The sequence below is a fragment of the Schistocerca americana genome, chromosome 5 (genome assembly GCF_021461395.2).
Source record: "Schistocerca americana isolate TAMUIC-IGC-003095 chromosome 5, iqSchAmer2.1, whole genome shotgun sequence".
NCBI lineage: Eukaryota > Metazoa > Arthropoda > Insecta > Orthoptera > Acrididae > Schistocerca > Schistocerca americana.
In genome coordinates, this window is record NC_060123.1 from 58,375,778 (window position 1) to 58,401,462 (window position 25,685).

The following is a 25,685-nucleotide window of genomic DNA, read 5'->3' on the forward strand; positions in this document are numbered from 1 at the left end:
CCAGCAGTGAATAGGGCAGTGGTGGACAGCAGCTACACCCCCTGCAAGGTGTGCAGAGGAATGTGCCCACGTCTGAAGTGGATGCGAATGGAGTCTCGATGATGGCATCTGAAATGGCTCTGCCTTGGCCTCTGTAGTTGGTTTAGGTCTTCCTGCTTTCTGGTAAACACAAAGATTTCCTTTGTTCTTCTCTTAATACCTTTTTATCTCATTTTCACAGTAATATGGCCAATGGTGGAAGAGTAGTCTATTTCAATGTTTCGGAGACTTGTGAATGAATATACACACATTTCTGTTCTTATGCTCACAGTTAGCAAACTTTTGAGTGGGCGAGGGTAGGGGGAGGAGGAGGAGGAGGAGGAGGAGGAGGAAAAGAGAGAAAGAGAGAGAGAGAGAGAGAGAGAGAGAGAGAGAGAGAGAGAGAGAGAGAGAGAGAATAAAAGTTTATAAATTAGGTACCTATGCAGAATAATGGGTTGTTGTAGAAAATATATCATTTATGTATTGGTTCCCGTCTTATGAAGATAAAATATGGTCTGTAGTAACCACAACCAACAGCGGGAACGCCTTGTGCTGCAGATTGGAGCCGCCAGGCAGGGAAGCCGCCGACAGTGGAGCACGCGCCACCGGGTAAACAGAGGACGAGTCGGATGACAGACCAACGACAACTGACAACAACCGACCATGACCGACTATGGGCGACACAACAAGAAAGAGATAACAACGGAGGCTTGTGGAAACCATAACACCAAACACCAAACGTAAATCCACTCGGAACCAGAGCCAGGCAAATGTCAACAACGAGCAACGACCAGAACGCAGTACTGCCGAGATAGAAACGAAATCCAGAGTAAGTACCAGACTGGCTGGACTAGGGCAGAGTGGGTCCCTATATACGAAACCGGAGGGAGCGGCTATTGGCCGCTGTCTGCACGTGGCTTAGCGGTGGCGCCCTCGCTGCGCGAGAGCCACTGCGCGGAATAGCCGCGGCAGAGGCGGAGCCCTCTATGGGCTGACCATGTCCATTTGTTCTGCCGCGTGTTCGACTTCCACGGCGGAAGGTACTAGATGGTCCTCTTAAATTAAAACAAAAATTAATAACAGCTTCCAGCTCTGGTGAACACTACTCCTTTCCTTCACTTCAAATAAAATTGTCGTGAATAATTATGTATTGGGCAGGATTTGAAAGAAACCTCACAGTCTTACCTCATTTAAAATTGGATCAAGTAATAGCTCTTTTAAACTGTCACCCTTTCAGATTGGGAATTGAATCCTAATGATACATGTAATTTTTCTGATGAGAAAGCTAGGCATTGAAAGATTTGTGATTGTGTCGACACTTTATTTTTCAGTTCATCGAGAAGTTTCAGGAGGTGAAAGATGCGACTCGTCTGGCAGCAACCAAAGCTCTGGCCAACGGTGCCGCAACAGGTGCGACACCTGTCACCTCCGCCAACGCATCCCCCGTCACTGCCAGGGCCTGTGCCACAGCCTCTGCTGCCGCCGGGTGCGTAACACTAGTTGTCAGGTGAAGCAGCATGCTCTCCATGTTAGAGGAATGTGACTGGAGCCCATTCCTTATCACGGCTGCAGGTCCCACACTCACCCTATCGGGGACGGCCCGCTGCTGGAACCACCGGCCTCCTCCAACCCTGGGCCCGGATCCACAGTCAACTCCGTGGCGGTTTCAGCACCACCGGGAGCGGTAGTGGCTGCTGCGCCCTCGTCCGGACCAGTGAACAGTGGCCACAACCAGAGCCATAACCAGAGTCACAACCAGAACCAGAACCAGAACCAGGTGGGCGACACCAAGAGCCACCAGCGCACCCAGTCCCTGCCGGGGGGCGGCGGCGCCCTGCAGGTCAGCGCCTGCTACCTCTCTTCTTCCTGCTGGCCAACTGCACTCACCCAGATACTGCTTCATTTCTTCTTCTTCTTCTTGTTCTTCCTGTCATCTTGTCATTATTATTATTATTAAAATTATTATTACTACTACTGCTACTACTTCTTTAATGTCTGTGTTAACGTTTCCTTAATTCTGTATGTACTGTTCCTCATTTTCTCTGGCTTTGTGAATTCTGTATGTAGTATCTTGTGCATAAAAGTGTTTATGCCTCTTATTATCAGTTCTCTTGTGCTCTTATTTTGCACATCTCTTAGCCTGTGAGCTAGTTTTTGCTAATGCTCTTTTTGAGGTATGTAGTAATTTTAATTTCTTGAGCCTGCTGGTATTCAGTTAAACTGTCCAGAGAAGACTAACGTCCTCTTTGGTAGTAACTCTCACATTTTCTTTGTACTTTGGTAGATCTCATTATTTCTCATTTTGCAGGTCTCTTTTGTAATTGTCACATCAACAATTCTTTGTCCAGTCTGCCTTCCGAGGTTCCCCATTTCGTCATTATCGAGCAGCTGTGTGTGTACATACATTCTGGTTCTATGACTGTAGTATAGTGCTACAGGTTTTTATTTCTAGAAATGTTTATCCTGCAATAAATATTAGATTGTGTGTTCTTCTCACTTTACTAATTTATACATCTACTGCAAAAATTTCTGGCCTGCTTTGTTGTGTATTTTTTCTGTGCTATTTGCAGTAGCTGTTTCTAGTATGCATACTGTGTGTGTGTGTGTGTGCGCGCGCGTGTATACATGCATTTTTTAAAGACTGTTTTGTGGCTGTATCAAAAAATTTACATCTTTCATTAAAGACTTCTTCTTTTCACATTTTTGTGGTAGACTCTTGAATATGCTACTTCTGTGTGGTTGTTATTTTTGGTTGCGAACAGCAGCAAATGTATTATTATTCAGTTGTTACAGCTTTTTAACTTGAGTTTTAATACACTGTACACATACGTAATTTCAGCAAAACTGAATGTCACATACCTCTCTATTAATTTTTTTAATTTATATTTGTAGATTATATCTGAATTTTCCATTCATATTTATTTGGCAGTGTGCTTTAGCTTAAGAATGCTTTGTGATACAGAGGAACAAGCAACTGTGTGTGTGTGTGTGTGTGTGTGTGTGTGTGTGTGTGTTGATTTCTACAAAATAACTGGTGTGTGTGTGTGTGTGTGTGTGTGTGTGTGTGTGTGTGTGTGTGTGTGTGTGTGTGGTTGGTTGGTTGGTTGGTTGGTTGGTTGGTTCCTCCTTCAGGAAGAAGGGTTAAAGGGGGAGAAAGAGGGGTGAAAGAAAAGGACTAGAGAGGTCTAGGAAAAGGGGTAGATTGCGAAAAAGTCACCCAGAACCACGGGTCAGGGCAGACTTACCAGACTGGATGAGAAGGAAAGACTATTTGTTGGGGAAAGAGTTCCCTTCTCATCCCATCCGGTTAGTCTCCCCTGACCCGCAGTTCTTTTCCTAGACCTCCCCAGTCCTTTCCCTTCACCACTCTTCCTTCCCCTTTAACCATTCTGCCTGAAGGAGGAGCCGCAGGTTCCGAAAGCGTGCCTAATTATATGTTTCTTTTATATGTGTGTTCTGCTGCCACTCGGTGAGTAGATTTTTTTATCTATCCAATTACATTATTTTGTCAAAAATTGGTTGTTTTCTATTACAGTACACAGTTTGTCACGTATGTTAATGATGTCAAATTTTTAATAAATATCGTAAAGATGCAGAGTGCTAAGCACTCTAGATATGTGTGGTTGTGTTTAAGAGAAATGGGGAATGAAAGATGAAGCCTAATAAAACTATATAAAAATATCTATACTGTTAAATAAAATCAAAGTAATAACCAAAATTGAGGTAGTTGCTCAAATTGCAAATCTGTGAAATCAGAATTTGCTGCTGGATTACAGTCAGTAGCGTATTGCTCCACTCAGCACATTGTAACATGCTCAGATCATCCTTGGAATGCTGTCCACAATTGGGGTAGAAACATTGCTCTCCAAGTCTGTCACTCTTCGACAGCCATTCTGAAGTTGTGCAGTTTGTGAGTAGTGTTCCTGTAATGACACACTAAAAGTTTCAGCTGGCTCCAAGCATGCTCAGTTCAGCTGCATATGAGCAGTTACTGCGGGCCATTCCAGTCACGGGATTCCTGCCTCCTGGAGGAAGACATTCATGAGATGGGTGTAGTATGCTTGTGCATTATAAGCTAGAGAGATTATCCTGTTACTGAAATGTTTACTTTAGAGCCATACAACAGGCTGGAGAATGTAGCCATCTGCTTACCTTCTTTGGTGGTGTGGGGCAGCCAACAATCGAACATGGTGCTGGCCAAAAACTTGATTGATCCACATCTGTACTGAGTCCTTGGGCCTCCGTACCTGAGATATGCGTAGGTACCTGCCTGCCTACACATTGTTCTACAACAGTTGTCAGGCTTCAGACAAGTATTACATTCATTGGTGAAGAGAACAAGGCAATGCTGATACAGGTTCCTTTTACTCTGTGTTCCCTTGCCTGTCAAGAACCAAAATTGGTTATGTGGAGAGAATTGGGGTTGACATAGATTTTTTTTTAGTTGCCTTGAAACAGGCAGCATACAGTTCTGATGTATTCTCCTCAGACTACCATAATTTGTAGGTAATGATTATCAGCTGGTGTTTCTGCTATGGTGCACAGTGTCAGCTAGAAATGACCCTGTGGGGCATATTCACTGATGGCAAAGTGTACACGAGCCATATTCATGACTGGAGACAGAACTTATTCTGCAGAAATGCTCTGAGAAGCCAGTTTAATGTTACCTCGTTCACACAGGTGACTGAATCTAGTGATTTACTGCTGTCAAGAATATTGAGCAAGAGGTCTCCACCAAGAAAATGTGAACTGTGCAAGTCATGAGGATGGTGCAAACATTTTCTGAGTTGTTTCTATGTGGTAACATTTGGCAGCCAATTATTTAGGCACATGCACATGTGTATTCAGTTTTCTCATATGTTTTGTCTGGTATTCTGTGTACAGAGTGATTCAGGTGGAATGTCACATAATTTGTGAGGTAATTCTAAATGTAAAAATAAACCAAATAAGTCATGTGAACATGTGTACGAATTTAGATTGTTGCGGAACTGGAGTGGCTTGAAGACTACACACATCCAGGGATGAATATTAAGTCAAGAGTGAATATTACTTACCAAAATGCTGAGTAGAGGCTATGATAGACAGAACAATGGTGGACCAGACGAGTGATCCATCTTACAAGAGTTGCAGGTGTTCTCCAATAGATGGCAGCACTTCGATGTTGCACTGAGGCAACAGCTGCAAGCATAGCCAGTGTTCAGTCATGGGCTGGATCAGTGAGCAGCCACGAGGCCGTGTGTGTGTGGGGGGGGGGGGGGGGGGGATTTAACTGAGCAAGACCATTGAGTCTGTGACTCCCAATATGCCACATGTTTACATCCATGCAGAAGAAGCAGACATGTTCTTCGTGTATGAATACCGTAATGACAGTGACTGTGTGGCTGTGACAGAATAACAGAGATGTTTCCCTGATCAATGAACCCCCTATGCTAGGGTATTTCCCAGGGTTTTTCAAACATAATGCGAATATGGAATACTATCATGTGTACATGTAACATCAGAATGTGGGGCAGTCATTTCAGTTGAGGGAAGGGTCAGCAGTGTCTGACCACCCGTATGTTCCACATTAGCCATGAGCTCGATGTTCCACAAATGCCTACACAGAATTTCAGTAAGTGATATTCATGCTTGTCTTAATATTCATTCATGGGTTTGTGTCATCTTCAACCTGCTCCAGTTCTGCAACATTCATCCTGAATCACCATGTAAGTCACTTCCAAGCAAGACTCGACAGTTGTTTGGCGATCTCCTATGTAAAAACAGGAAGGGAGGGGGGGTTGAGGCAGTGCATGGAGATAACAATTGCTTTCAAGTCTGCCAGGTACATTTATTGCAAAATTTCAGAATTACAGAAAAAAGCAGTAGACTTCCATACATCAACACTAGAGAACCTGGCAATGCTTTGCAATTCTTAAATATGTATGGGAATGAATATACTTCCTAATCTGGGGTATCCTTGAGAATTAAATGTACAACATTGTTCATTTTTTGGGTACTTCGTGGTAAGAGTATGAACCAGTTTTCTGAAGTACTGGTCTGTAGAAGGGCAACATACAGTTGACCATGTGAAAAACACATTGATCATAAATAAATTCCAATTTCTTTGAATATATGATCTTGAGCCATGTGTATTGTTCCTGTAAATGAAACCTCAATTCCCCTGGATTGATTGGGTACATCAGTTGGGGTCATTGGTGTATGAAGTACGAGACAGGCCTCACCATCTGTTGCAACTATGAGGATAGTTACTTCAATGACTTCATTGTACGTAGTTTTAATCTGCGATTGGATAGCAATACAAAGTTTCGTGTAATTCATATTGCATTCTAATTTTCTAATCAAAGCAAAAGTCATACATACGGGGCAACTGTGTATATGGGAGGAAAAAAAAAATTGTCTACTGGCTTAAGTGACTTGCTATCATAGTTGAAACGAACTGCAAGAAATATTATGAAAGTGCGCATTTCCACAACTTTCCTCTCTTGCAATCAGTTTTAACAGAAATCCTGCACATTGTTTAAAAAAACAATAGACCCAATCATACTACATCTCAAGTAGTTCCAAAATGCTGTGTTATATTGCTATTACATCTTAAAGTCTGTTAATTGTAAGTGCTTTTACTAGCTAATGAAGATTATTTTCAGTTTAAATATTCTAGAATGAGTAATGCTGTAGTTTGTACTTAGCTGCTATTTTACCCGACGTCTTGTTGTTGGAGGTATTCTGGCATCTCAACTTTGCAGTTTGGTGGTGGTAACTTCATTAAATTAAGCATTCAGACATTAACTTTACCTCAGTCTTTGTAATTTAATCACAAAAAACTTTTGAATACATGCTTCTAGAGAATACTACTTTGACTTTCACAGCATTGTTCAAACTCTGTACTCCTCTGCAATGTACTGTACATACTGGTTTGTTGGACAAAGCCACTGAAATGTAAATCTGTTCTTAATAGTGTGAACCAGTATGTGAAATATTGACAACCGCATTTTAATTTAGTTACATTTACATATATTATCTAGACACACCATGACATACTTGAAAAACATTATTACAATTTTCTTACTGAAACTTCATAAATTTGCGTTCCTTCATAATCAAAATTTACATACAAAATAAGTGCTTTTAACAATTAATTTTAGAAAGTATTAATTTTAAGCAGAATTAAATTGTAATTTCATGTCACCTATGACAATTCATATTAATTTATAAGAATTACTTTTTTCTATTTGTCCTGAAGATGGCAAATGTATTATTTGTTTACATAACAATACACTTATTTTCATTAAGTTTGGCCATAGATTCAAATAAGGTGCTTTCTATATATAGTTCTAAACGCCATTGAGAATAATTAGTGCAAGTTGAAATACAAAATATAACTATATGCAAGTACAAGGGGTGTTCAGAAAGTGATGCAGTACATTTTTTTCCGGAAAGTTGGTTGGTTTTATTTAGGATTTCAATACACTATATTATTTTGGCTACAAAACCCTTTTGTTTAACACAACCTTCAGTCATTGCAATGGCCTTACACCCCTTACTCAGAGGGTCTGTATGCCCCCATGAGCCAATGTCTTGTTCCTTCATCCATGTACTGCTTCTTGCAGGTTGGGTCAAACAGATGGAAGTCAGAAGGTCAGAGGGCCAGGCTCTAGAGTGGACAAGGAAGAACAGTCCAATGACATTTTGTGAGCTCCTCTTGGGGTGCACAGGCTTTTGTGATGCCTTGTGTTGTCATGGAGAAGGAGAAGTTTGTTTGCATTGTTGCGGCAACAAACACTCTGAAGTCATTTCTTCAGTTTCAAGAGGGTATATTTTCAACTGAAATTGGTCGAGAAAGAAAGTGTCACAGTACTTATTGAATGCTCCTCATATACACACAATGGCATTGACTGGATCAGGTGATATACTAAACCACTGTACCACAGGTACTTTTTGGGCCTCCTGACCTGTTACATTACAACTTTCATTCATTCATTCATTTATTCATCCATTGTGTTCATCATGAAGAAGAGCATGTGGTACGAATAAAATTATACATCAGTTGTCAGAAGCAGCCACAGCAGACTACTTGCACAAAGAATACTAACAAACAGTTGGAACTAGTGCTCATCACATAGATATAGATTGTATAAAAATAATGGCGAACCCATAACTTTTTGCAGAACCCTGACTCCTTGATCCTTGTGCAGCTGTTCCCATTTCTGCTGCCAGGTGTCCAGTGACTGCTTCCATGCTTTGCTTCACTAAGCTACTGTGATTTGCTTTAAAGTTGTTGTCAGTAATTTGAATTTATGCCATTTCTTTTATAGAGAAATGTTGATATGAAAGAGTATGAGCTTGGATCTTAAGTTCTTGCAACATTTTGCATTAATATTCTGAACTGTGCTCCAGCGCTAACAAGGCCTACCCATTTCTCTCTGTCTGAAGTGCTGTTTGTGATCCAGTCACAACATGGGCCGCAGTTTAAACCATTTGTTTGATACAGCCAGAGTCACATTTGTGAGAATATTGGCACATTCCAAGTGCCCAAGACTGAGCCTGTCTTTTGTTAGCATTCATATGCCTACAGAAATTAAGCACATATTACAGCTGACTAAAGGTAACATCAGTGTTGGAACACTTGTAATATGCCAAATCCCCTCACAAATCTGACGCTGACTGTATTGGCCAGACCATTTAAATTGTTGCTAGATGGTGGTTGGATGACGAGTTCCACTTCCAATAGCGTGTCTGTCTCGGTGGTGCAGCACTGCATTGAAAATGGTCATAAAATAACATTGCAAGAAACGAAGACCATAGCCCACACTGCTTCACATTATGTGACATGATTAATTTTAAAAGCTTGTCCATTTGAAAATACTGTTTAAGACCCCACAATATTGATAGCCCCCGCCCCCTCCCCCCCCCCCCCCCCCCAACCTTCCAGGAAATTTTGCATAGAAGTGTTCCACTTCTACAATGCGCATGAGCGATAGGACACAGCATCTCCGAGGTAGCAATGCAGTGGGGGATATTCCCATATGACCATCTTGCAAGTGTACCATGAATATTAGGAATCTTATAAAACATCAAATCTCGGACACTGCTGCAGCCGGAAAAAGATCCTGCAAGAACGGGACCGACAACGACTGAAGAGAATCGTTCAGTGTGACAGAAGTGCAACCCTTCCGCAAATTGCTGCAAGATTTCAATGCTTGGCCATCAGCAAGCGTCAGCGTGCGAACCGTTCAATGAAACATTGTCAATACAGGCTTTCGGAGCCAAAGGCCCACTCGTGTACCCTTAATGACTGCATTAAACAAAGCTTTATGCTTCACCTGGGCCCGTCAACACTGACATTGGACTGTTGGTGACTGAAACATGTTGCCTGGTCAGAAGAGTACCGTTTCAAATTGTATCGAGAGGATGGACATGTACGGGTATGGAGACAACCTCATGAATCCATGAACCCTGAATGTCAGCAGGGAACTGTTCAAGCTGGCGAAAGCTCTGTAATTTGTGTGAGGCATGTACAGTTGAGGTGATATGGTACCCATGATACGTCTAAATACAAATCTGAAAGGTGAATGTATGTAAGCATCCTGTCTGCATCCATTCATGTTCATTGTGAATTCCAATGGACTTGGGAATTTCCAGCAGGACAATGCGACGTGCCATATGTCCTGAACTGCTACAGAGTGGCTCCAGGAACACTCTTCTGAGTATAAACACTTCCACTGGCAACCAAACTCCCCAGACATGAACATTATTGAGCATATGTGGGATGCTTTGCAACGTGCTTTTTCAGAAGACTTCTCCTTGCTTGCGGGGGCTCTACACGATATTAGGCAGGTGTACCAGTTTCTTTGGCTCTTCAGTGTATATTCAAATTCAAGTGTGCGTGTGTGTGTGTGTGTGTGTGTGTGTGTGTGTGTGTGTGTGTGTGTGTCTGTGTGTGTGTGAGAGAGAGAGAGAGAGAGAGAGAGAGAGAGAGAGAGAGAGAGAGAGAGAGAGAGAGAGAGATTATACGAGGTGCATTCAAGTTCTAAGGCCTCCGATTTTTTTTCTAATTAACTACTCACCCGAAATCGATGAAATTGGCGTTACTTCTCGACGTAATCGCCCTGCAGACGTACACATTTTTCACAACGCTGATGTCATGATTCCATGGCAGCGGCGAAGGCTTCTTTAGGAGTCTGTTTTGTCCACTGGAAAATCGCTGAGGCAATAGCAACACAGCTGGTGAATGTGCGGCCACGGAGAGTGTCTTTCATTGTTGGAAAAAGCCAAAAGTCACTAGGAGCCAAGTCAGGTGAGTAGGGAGCATGAGGAATCACTTCAAAGTTGTTATCACGAAGAAACTGTTGCGTAACATTAGCTCAATGTGCGGGTGTGTTTTCTTGGTGTAACAGCACACGCGCAGCCCTTCCCGGACGTTTTTGTTGCAGTGCAGGAAGTATTTTGTTCTTCAAAACATTTTCATATGATGTACCTGTTACCGTAGTGCCCTTTGGAGCGCAATGGGTAAGGAGTAAGGATTACGCCCTCGCTGTCACAGAACATGGACACCATCATATTTTTTCAGCACTGGCGGTTACCCGAAATTTTTTTGGTGGCGGTGAATCTGTGTGCTTCCATTGAGCTGACTGGCGCTTTGTTTCTGGATTGAAAAGTGGCATCCACGTCTCATCCATTGTCATAACCAACGAAAAGAAAGTCCCATTCATGCTGTCGTTGCGCCTCAACATTGCTTGGCAACATGCCACATGGGCAGCCATGTGGTCGTCTGTCAGCATTCGTGGCGCCCACCTGGATGACACTTTTCGCATTTTCAGGTCGTCATGCAGGATTGTGTGCACAGAACCCACAGAAATGCCAACTCTGGAGGCAATCTGTTCAACAGTCATTCGGCGATCCCCCAAAACAATTCTCTCCGCTTTCTCGTTCACGTCGTCAGACCGGCTTGTGCGAGCCCGAGGTTGTTTCGGTTTGCTGTCACACGATGTTCTGCCTTCATTAAACTGTCACACCCACAAATGCACTTACGACACATCCATAACTCCATCACCACATGTCTCCTTCAACTGTCGATGAATTTCAATTGGTTTCACACCATGCAAATTCAGAAAACGAATGATTGCACGCTGTTCAAGTAAGGAAATCGTCGCCATTTTAAGTATTTAAAACAGTTCTCATTCTCGCCGCTGGCAGTAAAATTCCATCTGCCGTATGGTGCTGCCATCTCTGGGACGTATTGACAATGAACGCGGCCTCATTTTAAAACAATGTGCATGTTTCTATCTCTTTCCAGTCCGGAGAAAAAAAATCGGAGGCCTTAGAACTTGAATGCACCTTGTATTGTATTTATGCACACTTGAGGAAAATTATGCTTCAGTTTGGTTGTTAGATAATGTTTGATATTGAAATTATGAAATATATTTTAAGTAATTGTAATCGTGTATTGATAGTAGATTAATATGTTTGTGCTGCTTTCACAGGCAGGAGAGAGCCCCAAACATCAGCCAAAGTCTGGAGATAAGAGCCCAGCTCCTGTGTCTGCAGCAACACCCGCCATTGCTAACCTGCCTCCAGAAGCACAACTTAAATATGAAAATGATAGGCTGAAGCTTGCTCTAGCACAGAGGTAATAACAGCAGCCACATATTTAACAGTTATCCTTTTATAATATTGTTGTGTGCTCAGGAGACAATTCTTGCCACAGTGAGAACGAAGAGGATGAGATTTAATAAATTAATGAGGAAGTTTGAAGGTGGCAAACTCAGTATTTGGAGATAGGTGTAGGTGGAGATGTGTATTTGTGGTGGGTCAAGCATGTTGATGCTTTGTATGGGCTACCTGCCTTCGTCCGTGTAGTGGCTGAACATTTTAGAGAGAACTTGGAGAATGACCTATGTAAAATTTTAATAGTACTGTCTCAATGGAGAATTTCTACAACATAATACCAAACTAACTTTTGGATTGGATCAAAGATTTCCTTGAAGATAAAGCTCTTCACATTATTGTTAAGAGAGTGACAGTTTTACACATGCAACTAATTTTGTGTGTACATCATGGGACTGTTACAGCCATTGGTGTTGTGGATGTATGGTAATGGGATAATGTACGAAACAGCTACTATACCATATGCTACATTGTTGTTGTATTTAAGTGTAAATCATCAGTTGACTGCATTACATGAAGAGTGTGTGTGTGTGTGTGTGTGTGTGTGTGTGTGTGTGTGTGTGTGTGTGAGAGTGAGAGTGAGAGTGAGAGTGAGAGTGAGAGTGAGAGTGAGAGTGAGAGTGAGAGAGAGAGAGAGAGAACGAACTTCGAGTGACTTTCGTGATAGCTTATGCCATGAGTATACCCAGAATTACTGTACAGAAGACTGTTACTGAACAGTTTGCAGAGGAAGAAAATGTATGCAAAACTGGTCCTGTAAATGTTGACCATTGACTTGAAGTCCTACTGGGTGCTTGTTTGTTAAGGATTTCTGGAATTGTGCAGAAATGATGCTACTTCTTGGACTGTGTTATAACTGGAAATGAGTTTTGAGTTTTCAAATATAAACCTGAGATGAAGACACAGACCTCCACCTGGAACATCTTGCAGTCACTGTACTTTGAGAAGGAACCTGTGAGGAGATCCAAACTGAAGGCTGTGCTCGTTGCCCTTTTTGATGCTAATGGTATTGTTCACCATTAATTTGTACCTGCACTGAACACACTGTCAATACTACCTTTTATGTTGAAGTGCTCAAAAAAGCTGCAAAAGGGTCACACACACCGGACCCCATGTTCTCAGTTTGTGGAAGATCTACCAAGGCAGTACATGAAGCCACACTTCGTCTTTGGTGAGAGACTGTAGGTTAAAAACGACATGGCAACACCGCCCCAGCTAGCCTCACCCCAATACAGTCCTAACCTCACTCTGGCAAACATTTGTCTGTTTTTCCATGTCAAAACACTCTCAAAGGGACACTGTTTTGAGACTGTCAAAAACTTGAAAGCTGGTGTTACAGTTGCTCTAAAGGACATATCAACCCAGGTGTTCCAGTGTGCCTACAACACTTGGAAAATTGCTAGCAAAATGTCCCATTTTGAAGAATTTTGATTCTGACCTATTATACTGTTCTGTTCAATAAATTAGTTTCTATTGACTTCCACCCAAACCTGCAGATATCAGACACTCAGATTTGGACGAAACATTCTATGTTGACAGAGTATCAACCAAAAGTCTGATTTAGTTCGTACTATGTGCTGTCGTCCACCAGAACGGGCATAAACATTAATTAAAAGTAACAACAGAACTACCAGAGTACACAAAAGGAATATCTGTCTGTGAGCTTTATTGTTTGTCATTTCTATGAGGGAGCTGGTAGCGCACTAGCTCATTGTACGAAGAATCCAGGGTTCAGATATCAGTAATGGCATTATTATTATTATTATTATTATTATTATTATTTCTTTCCTATCTCAGATGTCATGTCTGGTTAAAAATGGAAAGTGACGCGGACCTTGATCAAGCGTGACTTCCTTCTAACTGTATGGTATATGTTACATTGCATTTAGGAACTTTCGGGTAATTGAACATGTATCAATAATTACAGATTTCTGTAGTTGTATATATACGTTAGGATGTAGCTGTATTGCGTTGATGTACTGGTGGATATTGTGTGGTATGACTCCTGTAGTTAATGGTATAATCGGTATAATGTCAACTTCATCCTGATGCCACATGTCATTGACTTCCTCAGCCAGTTGGGTGTATTTTTCAATTTTTTCTCCTGTTTTCTTCTGTAAATTTGTTGTATTGGGTATGGATATTTTGATTAGTTGTGTTAATTTCTTCTTTTTATTGGTGAGTATGATGTCAGGTTTGTTATGTGGTGTTGTTTTATGTGTTATAATGGTTCTGTTCCAGTATAATTTGTATTCATCATTCTCCAGTACATTTTGTGGTGCATACTTGTATGTGGGAATGTGTTGTTTTATTAGTTTATGTTGTATGGCAAGTTGTTGATGTATTATTTTTGCTACATTGTCATGTCTTCTGGGGTATTCTGTATTTGCTAGTATTGTACATCCGCTTGTGATGTGATCTACTGTTTCTATTTGTTGTTTGCAAAGCCTGCATTTATCTGTTGTGGTATTGGGATCTTTAATAATATGCTTGCTGTAATATCTGGTGTTTATTGTTTGATCCTGTATTGCAACCATGAATCCTTCCATCTCACTGTATATAATGCCTTTTCTTAGCCATGTTGTTGGATGCGTCTTGATCGATGTGTGCTTCTGTTAGATGATACGGGTGCTTGCCACATAATGTTTTCTTTTTCCAATTTACTTTCTTCCTATCTGTTGATGTTATGTGACCTAAAGGGTTGTAGCAGTGGTTATGAAATTGCAATGGTGTCGCCGATATATTTATATGAGTGATTGCTTTGTGTATTTTGCTAGTTTCTGCTCGTTCTAGAAAGAATTTTCTTAAATTGTCTACCTGTCCATAATGTAGGTTTTTTATGTCGATAAATCCTCTTCCTCCTTCCTTTCTGCTTAATGTGAATCTTTCTGTTGCTGAATGTATGTGATGTATTCTATATTTGTGGCATTGTGATCATGTAAGTGTATTGAGTGCTTCTAGGTCTGTGTTACTCCATTTCACTACTCCAAATGAGTAGGTCAATATTGGTATAGCATAAGTATTTATACCTTTTGTCTTGTTTCTTGCTGTCAATTCTGTTTTCCGTATTTTTGTTAGTCTTTGTCTATATTTTTCTTTTAGTTCCTCTTTTCATATCTGTATTATCTATTCCTATTTTTTGTCTATATCCTAGATATTTATAGGCATTTGTTTCTTCCATCGCTTCTATGCAGTCGCTGTTGTTATCCAATATGTAATCTTCTTGTTTAGTGTGTTTTCCCTTGACTATGCTATTTTTCTTACATTTGTCTGTTCCAAAAGCCGTATTTATATCATTACTGAATACTTCTGTTATCTTTAGTAATTGGTTTAGTAGTTGATTTGTTGCCGCCAGTAGTTTTAGATCATCCATGTATAGCAAATGTGTGATTTTGTGTGGGTATGTTCCAGTAATATTATATCCATAATTTGTATTATTTAGCATGTTGGATAGTGGGTTCAGAGCAAGGCAGAACCAGAAAGGACTTAATGAGTCTCCTGGGTATATTCCACACTTAATCTGTATTGGCTGTGATGCGATATTATCTGAATTTGTTTGGATGTTAAGCGTGGTTTTCCAATTTTTCATTATTATGTTTAGGAACTGTATTAGTTTAGGATCTACTTTGTATATTTCCAATATTTGCAGTAGCCATGAGTGGGGTACACTATCAAAAGCTTTTCGGTAATCAATGTATGCTTAGTGTAGTGACCTTTGTTTAGTTTTAGCTTGATATGTCACCTCTGTATCTATTATCAGTTTCTCTTTACCTCCTCGTGCTCCTCTGCAGCAGCCTTTTTGTTCTTCATTTACAATTTTGTTCTGTGTTGTATGTGTCATTGATTTCTGTGTAATGACTGAAGTTAATATTTTGTGTATTGTTGGTAAGCATGTTATGGGGCAATATTTTGCTGGGTTTGTGTGTCTGCTTGATCTTTAGGTTTCAGATAAGTTATTCCATGTGTTGGTGTATCAGGGACTGTGTATGGTTCTGCATTGTAACTGTTTAATTATTTAGTTAGATGTGAATGTGTTGAGGCGCAATTCTTTAGCCATAAATTTGCTATTTTATCTTTTCCAGGGGCTTTCCATTTGTGAGTAGAATTAATTGCTCAGGTGACTTCATGTTGCAAAATTATCACTTCAGGCATTTGTGGTATCATCTTGTACGTGTCTGTTTCTACTTGTATACACCGTACATGCCTGTTATGTTGTACCGGGTTTGACCATATGTTGCTCCAGAAGTGTTCCATGTCTGTTACGTTTGGTGGATTGTCTATTTTAATGTGTGTGTTATCTACTGTCTGGTAAAATTTCTTTTGGTTTGTGTTGAATGTTTGGTTTTGTTTCCTTCTATTTTCACTTTTTTTGTATCTTCTAAAGTCGTTTGGCCAATGCTTGTAATTTCTGCTTCTTTTCATCTAATTGCTCTATCACTTCTTGTTGTGAGATTTTACCTAACTTTTTTCGTTTTTTGTCTGATATTTCGTTTCTTATAAATTGTGTTAGCTGTTCGATGTCTTTCGTCAGTTTTTCTATTCTGATCTGTAGCCTGTGTTGCCATGCTGGTTTTGTGGGTTTCTTCTGTGTGTTGGTTGGTTCTGATCTCTGCCTAGTGTGTATATTTAGTGTAGTGAGTGCTCCTATATAAACCACTAGTTGTAACTCTTCCATAGTTGTATTTTCATTTATTTTGTTGTGCATGAATGTGTTGATAGTTGTTATTGTTGTTTTGACTTGTGGGTTATTTGGTGGTCTAGACCATTCTTGCATAGACCACCAAATTACCCACAAGTCGAAACAACAACAACAACAACAACAACAACAATCAACACAATCATGCACAACAAAATAAATGAAAATACAACTATGGAAGAGTTACAACTACTGGTTTATATAGGAGCACTCACTACACTAAATATACACACTAGGCAGAGATCAGAACCAACCAACACACAGAAGATACCCGCAAAACCAGCATGGCAACACAGGCTGCAGATCAGAATAGAAAAACTGAGAAAAGACATCGGACAGCTAACACAATTTATAAGAAATGAAATATCAGACAAAAAACGAAAAAGGTTAGGTAAAATCTCACAACAAGAAGCAATAGAGCAATTAGATGAAAAGAAGCAGTAATTACAAGCATTCGCCAAACGACTTTAGAAGATACAAAAAAAGTGAAAATAGAAGGAAACAAAACCAAACATTCAACACAAACCAAAAGAAATTTTACCAGACAATAGATAACACACACATTAAAATAGATAACCCACCAAACATAACAGACATGGAACACTTCTGGAGCAACATATGGTCAGACCCGGTACAACATAACAGGCATGCACGGTGGATACAAGCAGAAACAGACACATACAACATGATACCACAAATGCCTGAAGTGATAATTTTGCAACATGAAGTCACCCGAGCAATTAATTCTACACACAATTGGAAAGCCCCTGGAAATGATAAAATAGCAAATTTCTGGCTAAAGAAGTTCACCTCAACCATCCACATCTAACTAAATTATTTAACAATTACATTGCAGAGCCGTACACAGTCCCTGATACACTTACACAAGGAATAACTTACCTGAAACCTAAAGATCGAGCGGACACAGCAAACCCAGCTAAATATCGCCCCATAACGTGCCTACCAGCAATATACAAAATATTAACTTCAGTCATTACACAGAAATCAATGACACATACAACACAGAACAAAATTATAAATGAAGAACAAAAAGGCTGCTGCAGAGGAGCATGAGGATGTAAAGAGAAACGGATAATAGATACAGAGGTGACATATCAAGCTAAAACTAAACAAAGGTCACTACACTAAGCATACATTGATTACCGAAAAGCTTTTGGTAGTGTACCCCACTCATGGTTACTACAGATATTGGAAATATACTAAGTAGATCCTAAATTGATACAGTTCCTAGACATAGTAATGAAAAATTGGAAAACCACACTTAATATCCAAACAAATTCAAATAACATCACATCAAAGCCAATACAAATTAAGTGTGGAATATACCAAGGAGACTCATTATGTCCTTTCTGGTTCTGCCTTGCTCTGAACCCACTATCCAACATGCTAAATAATACAAATTATGGATATAATATTACTGGAACATACCAACACAAAATCACACATTTGCTATACATGGATGATCTAAAACTACTGGCAGCAACAAATCAACTACTAAACCAATTACTAAAGATAACAGAAGTATTCAGCAATGATATAAATATGGCTTTTGGAACAGACAAATGTAAGAAAAATAGCATAGTCAAGGGAAAACACGCTAAACAAGAAGATTACATATTGGATAACAACAGCGACTGCATAGAAGCGATGGAAGAAACAGGTTCCTATAAATATCTAGGATACAGACAAAAAATAGGAATGGATAATACAGATATGAAAAGAGGAACTAAAAGAAAAATATAGACAAAGACTAATAAAAATACTGAAAACAGAATTGACAGCAAGAAACAAGACAAAAGGTATAAATACTTATACTATACCAATATTGACCTACTCATTTGGAGTAGTGAAATGGAGTAACACAGACTTAAAAGCACTCAATACACTTACACGATCACAATGCCACAAATATAGAATACATCACATACATTCAGCAACAGAAAGATTCACATTAAGCAGAAAGGAAGGAGGAAGAGGATTTATCGACATAAAAAAACCTACATTATGGACGGGTAGACAATTTAAGAAAATTCTTTCTAGAACGAGCAGAAACTAGCAAAATACACAAAGCAATCACTCATATAAATACATCGGCTACACCATTGCAATTTCATAACCACTTCTACAACCCTTTAGATCACATAACATCAACAGATACAAAGAAAGTAAATTGGATAAAGAAAACACTACATGGCAAGCACCCGTATCATCTAACACAGCCACACATCGATCAAGATGCATCCAACACGTGGCTAAGAAAAGGCAATATATACAGTGAGACGGAAGGATTCATGGTTGCAATACAGGATCAAACAATAAACACCAGATATTACAGCAAGCATATTATTAAAGATCCCAATACCACAACAGATAAATGGAGGCTTTGCAAACAACAAATAGAAACAGTAGATCACATCACAAGCGGATGTACAATACTAGCAAATACAGAGTACCCCAGAAGACATGACAATGTAGCAAAAATAATACATCAACAACTTGCCATACAACATAAACTAATAAAACAACACATTCCCACATACAAGTATGCACCACAAAATGTACTGGAGAATGATGAATACAAATTATACTGGAACAGAACCATTATAACAGATAAAACAACACCACATAACAAACCTGACATCATACTCACCAATAAAAAGAAGAAATTAACACAACTAATCAAAATATCCATACCCAATACAACAAATTTACAGAAGAAAACAGGAGAAAAAATTGAAAAATACACCCAACTGGCTGAGGAAGTCAAGGACATGTGGCATCAGGATAAAGTTGACATCATACCGATTATGCTATCAACTACAGGAATCATACCACACAATATCCACCAGTACATCAACGCAATACAGCTACATCCAAACGTATGTATACAACTACAGAAATCTGTAATTATTGATACATGTTCAATTACCCGAAAGTTCCTAAATGCAATGTAACATATACCATAGAGTTAAAAGGAAGTCACGCTTGATCAAGGTCTGCGTCACTTTCCATTTTTAACCAGAAATGACGTCTGAGTCAGGAAAGAGTAATAATAATAATAATAATAATAATAATAATAATAAACACAAACATAGAAAAAGTAACAGATGTACAAAATTGTTAGGGCTTTTGTGGCCACTTGTTGATAAACTGCCTATCGGTTTCTGTCTTGGGTTCTTCGGCTGATGTTCATCCAATGATTTTACTGACGTTTCACAAGCATGAGTGGCTGGCATTGTCAAAGTTTCACCCTCCATTGCTGGTAGTGAACTGGAGCCGAGCTCGCACCCGCAGACTATATGTACCTGGCACACAATCGTCCGAGGGCTTCTCCGCGGTCATTTCCGGTGCGGTTCTCCTGTTGCGACCTGTGACGGTCATTCGCTGCGGTACGGGAAGCCAGGATCCATTTACCTTAAGGCTTTCCCTTTTCTTGTTGAAGCTGTCCGTGTGTTTTTGTATTTCTACAGCTTCGTGTGTTTTTGTATTTCTACAGCCTTTCTGAATAAGCACATGTGATAGTGCTTCTCTACAGCCAGAACTCCCATGTCGGCAAATTTAGCTCAGCGCATGGTCTGTCACGGCCAATTTCTCCACCTGCTCCAACCTGCAATGTTGCTTATGTTCTTTGATCCTGGTGTTGATTGATCGTCCAGTCATTGCGACATAAACTTTTCCACATGTGCTTGGATACGGTATATTCCCGATATTGCAAGTGGGTCCCTTTTCTCCTTTGCCAATCTAAGACACTCTTTGATCTTCCTTGTCAATTTGAAAATTGTCTTTACACCATGTTTGCGCAATATACAGCCGATTCCATCCATCACAGAAGTAAAAGTAATACATCTAATGTGTGCGGCACAGCCATCTGCAGTCTGTTATTATTACTGTTAGTACTGCCGCACTCATGTTGCAGTTGTTTTTCTGTTCTATTGTCCCATTGTTTCTATTTATTCTGTGAAATTACAAATGTTCTTGCTGCTTCATCATGAGACATATTTGTTCCGTCACATGTGTTCAACAGAACATCACCCCTACCTATATAAATGTACTCTATAGGTTTGCTACTTTCAACTATCGAAGCAAAAGTGGACTGCCAAAAGAACATTTCTACAAACTCTGAAAAGTATTTTTACATATCAGGAAAATGTTGTCCCATGTAACAAAAAAAAAAAAAGTGGTCATTTGTAGTATTGGTACAACTCACCCATGTAAACCACGTGCTATGTCGCTGATAGATATGCTTTTCGTTTGCTCTGGTAGTTCTGGTGTTACTTTTAATTAACGTTTATGCCAGTTCTGCTGGACAACAGCACATAGTATGAACTAAATCATAGTTTTGGTTGATACTCTATTGACATACAATGTTTGGTACAGATATGAGTGTCTGGCACCTGGAAGTTTGGGTTTTAGTGACACCATTTTCCGGACAAACATTGGATGTGCAACAAAGAGTAGACTGTACTGTAGCGAAATGCATCAATAATACTCATATATTAAATTACAAAGCCATTTTAGGTACATGAAAACTTAAGCAGTTAATTTAAACCTCAGTATAAAACCCTGGTGATATGGGTTTCTGCCCCCAACACCAACAAGTAATATCAACATGCATGCCAGTACACAGCACAAGGTGAATACTGTGCACCCAATGGCTGTTCTGTTCTGCCTCACACTGATAAACTTTTGGGAAGAAGGGGGGGGGGGGATGAAGATGAAGATGAGTGGGATGAGAGTGCAAAGAGGAAATAATTTCAGGGAAGAGGAAGAACAAGAAACATAACAGTTGCAGCCTCCAGTGCAAATAAGATTTTTGACTTTCTAGTATTGCCTTTAATGTCGTGGAGAAATTTGTGCATATTGTATATTAGTCCATTTGTTTGGCTCTGTTTCTTCTGAGACATCTGAACATGTCAACAAGAATAGTGATAGTAGGCACTGAAAGTTGCCGCTCTCTACACAAACATACAATGCTTCAGTGCATGAAATGCATAAAATGAATGGTCAGTGTTGCAAAGCCATGAAGGCAGCAGTGTGAGTGAAGCACTGTGGTGGCCCAGAGTCAATGACAGGCCTCTGTTGGATAGTCGTTGCTTCTTACGATACTATCTTGGTGGCAGCTGTGGCAGAAATGATTCTGTGGCAGCAGCATGCATGTAGTCAGGGACCCTCCAAGCCACCAGTTGTGCTGCTTCCTGGTACAGTGTGCATGTGCCCATGCAGAAGATATTGAGAATTATTTGCAAATCACTTTTTATTTCTTAATGTATAATAGGAGAAAAGTGACTATTTTGAAAAACATCACTGGTCCTACTCACACTACTCAGTTTCTGTTTTTATCTAGTGCCTCATAGTAAACATTTGTGTGTCATAACACATAAGACCATCTGCTTTTTATACACAGAAAGAAGCTATTTCATGTTAACCTTAGTGTTAAGTGGAATTTAAAGCTCTGAGACAAAATGCTCTGATAAATTATAGGAAGAGATGCTAAAAAAAGTACTTTCTTACTTTAGTTTTGAGTGTTTTTGGATATTCAGTTTCCTGCTTGATGTGTGCTGGCAGCCTGTTGTAGACCTGGGCACTCAGATAAAAAAAAATCCTAAAGTCACTCTCATTATTAAGCAAAAGTAATATTAAGGAGTAAATGCACTTGCACAATAGTATAAGAATGTCAGGATTGGTGAAGAGACTTCTGGATGAAATTCATTTATCATCTTCAGATGATTTTCTCACTGCACCTTTCTGCAGAATAAATACCTTTTTGGGCCTAGGTTAACTTATGTGTGTGCTGATTGGAGCTCTGAATCTAGAGCTCTTTATAGACATTCTAGAAGTTGTATCAGCAAATACATCAGTCCAAAGCATCTAAGATGCCATTTTTCTGTGTTCAGTTGTGAAAATGTCATTTTATGTCACCAAGTGAGGTGTTGGCCTGTTTCAGGCCTTTATCTTCACATTTTATTCTATTTGCATACTGAATGTGCATTTGATAAGCTCTTGCTTCATTCACTTTCCCAGTTTTATTTGTTGACTTTGTGCCTGTATTGTGTGTTGTTTACACGAGTGGCTAGTGGTAGCCTGTCGCATTGTTGGTAACCCATCCCTTTAACATTTCATTCTTGTAGTAGGGTGTTTTTTTTTCTTCTCTCATTTAAATGCATTTGGTCTTGGCCAGGTGATCATTTCACTCGGGCGTAAACAGCAGGCACTTTCGCTTATTCTGGAAGAGCTGCTGGGCATTTAGAGTGCATTGGGCTCTCGGCTGCTGGGCATTTAGAGTGCAGGGTCTCACGCCAGTGGGTCACATGGTCAGTTGAATAAGCCTTTGTATGGATGATCCTCGTCGCTAAGCTTCCGCTGACAATGAGTGGCAGAACCGAAAACTGGTGTCCTCAATAGCTGAATAGGAAACCGCTGGTGGTAGGAGTGAGAACTCTACCTTGTTAGTAAACTTTGGGTGGCATCCTCAGTTGCCCACTTGCTGTTGCTGTGTGTAGTCTCCAGACTAATTTCCTCAAGCAAAATATAAAGCCACTCATATGTCTGCAAATCTCCAAACTTTGCTGTTCCCTTGGGAACGGTGCGCAAAGCCAACAAAATTTCCTGAATGTCCGACAAACATGTCTGGACGTAGGAATGGGGTGACACTCGCCTTCCCATGTCCATCTACACTTATTTCATTGGTGGCTACATTTCAACTTTATGGTGGAAGTTACGGAGTGGACTTTCAGATCTCTGGTTGGGAGAGCATTTCTAGGATTGGCTAGAAAAGTTTGTGCAGGATGCTTTTCTGAGGTCTGAAGGAAAGCTACCAAAAATGGAGAGAGGTGTTCATAGTCATGTTGGGATTTGTATGGGTATTCCGCTTCAAAATTCTACTAGGTGAGGTTACTCTGGACTGTGTGTTTGTACACATTTTTCTTGGTTTTGGCTCCCTGCCAAGTCTTCAAAGCTTTTGTTTGAACTTGGACACACACACTGTGAGTAATCATGAGGATGATGAGATCTGCGATTCACAATCTCATAATATTGGCTGAGCCTATCAACAGTTAAAAGCAGCTGAAGTTCAGTGCACTCTGACTTGTCGGCAACAACCTCAGTGGCAATCGTGGTAAGATCACATTTTCAACGCACACTACCAACTTTGGGAACCATGATATATTGAGGGAAGAGAAGTTCATTCCTGGTTTATATTTTTTTAATCTTCTAACATGATCTACACACTTGACACACTGATATGCAAGTTTTTGTGCAATCGAATTCTTGCTTCAAAGGAGATTTTTCTCATAACCACTCGTGTTTGTTTCTTTATCAAGCTAACTCATTGGGGATCACACGCCAGGTGATGTTTCTTTCTGATTCTTCCTTTATTCGTTGATTTGTATGCTCTATTCAAATTTATATTTTTGTGTAATTTTAAATTTTTTGCAACCGTGACTGAAAGCATAATTCATGTCCTTTATATGTCTCTGTAATTGTCCAGCATCACATTGGTGGGTTACGCACAGGCTGTCAACCGTGTTTTACTTTTTATCGGCTGAAGCAGCATGGCGAAGGCCATTTAATTTTTAGTTTTGGACCTCCATTTCTGCATCGTGATTTTCTTAGCCCTTTTTCAACATGCCCGTTTTTAGCTATCTCCTAGTCTGTCCATTGGGACTCACCTAAAGTCGTTTAACTCCTCTCTGTGTTCGTATTCTGTAGTTTTGACTTGGGCGCATATGACCCCAGTTGTTTTTTGTGCCCTAAAGCAAAACAAATCACATTGGTGGTGGCAGTAACAACCATTCATTTGCTTATCATTGTTTTATTTTAATCATGTAAATTCATTCTCGAAGTGTATTATAACCTCAATGCTTATGTGTCATGAGTAATTTTTACAAACTGTTTGAATGAATACTTTTTACCATATCAGACTCCATCATTCAGCAACCATTAAAGTAAATCATTGAAAAGAAATGCCCAGGTCCTCCATCGACAAGCTATAGGTGAGGCCCCTGACAAGTTCACAAACTTATCAAATAACGTTTACTGATGTGCGCAGCAGTTAATTTTTCAAGTAGCCCATTAACTTCCTTGGTGTAATCTATCATTCTATATAAAAAAAAAATGAAATGATCGTATGGTATTGTTGGCCGGGAGGCTCCATTCGGGGGAGTTTGGCCGCCGTATTGCAAGTCCTTTTTAGGTGACGCCACATCGGCAACTTGCGAGTCAATGATGATGGACACACAACACCCGGGCCTCTGCCGGGAGTCGAACCCTGGCCCCCTGCATGGTAGGAGGTAACACTACCGCTACGCTATGGAGGCAGACATTTTATATGATCTGGGGCGACAGATTTAGCATCTCACTAATCTGCATACCCATGGGTCACCTAATAAACAGGAGGTAATGTTTACAGCACACTTGGATTCTGGCAAAAATTTACATCCCTGCCATCCTCTTTCCATCAGGATGAGGAACTTGCTTTCTTTTGACCCACAATCGATCAGTTTTTTCTCGGACTTAGATAAATAAATGTATGAATCAAATACTCAATTGAGTTACAAACAAGACTACAACACATTAATGAATATGTTCAAATTTTTGGGGGCATATTTTGTGTTAACTAATAGTGCAGCACTTTTTGTAACTTGGTAAATTTTTTCCCAAACAGCTTGTGTGTGCTGTCCACATCTTTTTCTCATATTCTTTCTGCATTGTCAGGTAAAAAAGGGCATGAGTGTTTCTGCACACTGCACATCATAGGAATAGGCAGGTGCATCGGAGCTTTTAGCATATGAGGACTAGAAGCTTGATGAGACAGTCAGGCAAAATGGAATCCATGACAGCATTGGTTCAATAACTGTGGAGCCATTTCAGGGGAGAGATAGTATTAGAGTGGAAGATTCCCTATGGGTGCAAGTCAGGATCAGGCAGCTACAATGAGTGATGAGGTAGGCGGTCGTGTAGAAAACACACTGCATCAAAATGCAGTTGTCTCAGCCAGCAGTCGCAATTTCACCAGTAGCAGGAGGAGCATTTGGAGGCGAGGATGTAAGGAGCGTGCCACAGAAAATCATGGCTGAGGGTGAGGAGAATAAGAGACTACTGAAGGAACAAGAAAGGAAGCACGAAAAGTCACAGGAGGAACTTGCTTAGAGGACAGAGGTGAAATTGGAGGCATTTACTGAGACAATACAGAAACAAGTAGATCAGAATAATAAAGACATAAAGAAACACCAGAAAACTAAAGAGGCTTACTAGACAAGACAGACAGAAATTAATAAGGATGTCT

At 40.0% G+C, this 25,685-nt stretch overlaps 1 protein-coding gene across 3 annotated transcripts in view; it reads left to right on the plus strand.

The window, feature by feature from the left end:
- Positions 1–25,685, plus strand: part of LOC124615784 (homer protein homolog 2) — a 374,488-nt gene that overhangs the window by 296,845 nt on the left and 51,958 nt on the right. For 2 of the 3 annotated variants that reach the window (XM_047143901.1, XM_047143899.1), the window contains exons 4-6: positions 1,353–1,507; positions 1,594–1,861; positions 11,502–11,647. In XM_047143901.1, coding sequence (XP_046999857.1) covers positions 1,353–1,507; positions 1,594–1,861; positions 11,502–11,647 — 569 coding nt within the window. The remainder of the gene's footprint in view (positions 1–1,352; positions 1,508–1,593; positions 1,862–11,501; positions 11,648–25,685) is intronic. The other variant, XM_047143902.1, reaches the window with a different exon arrangement.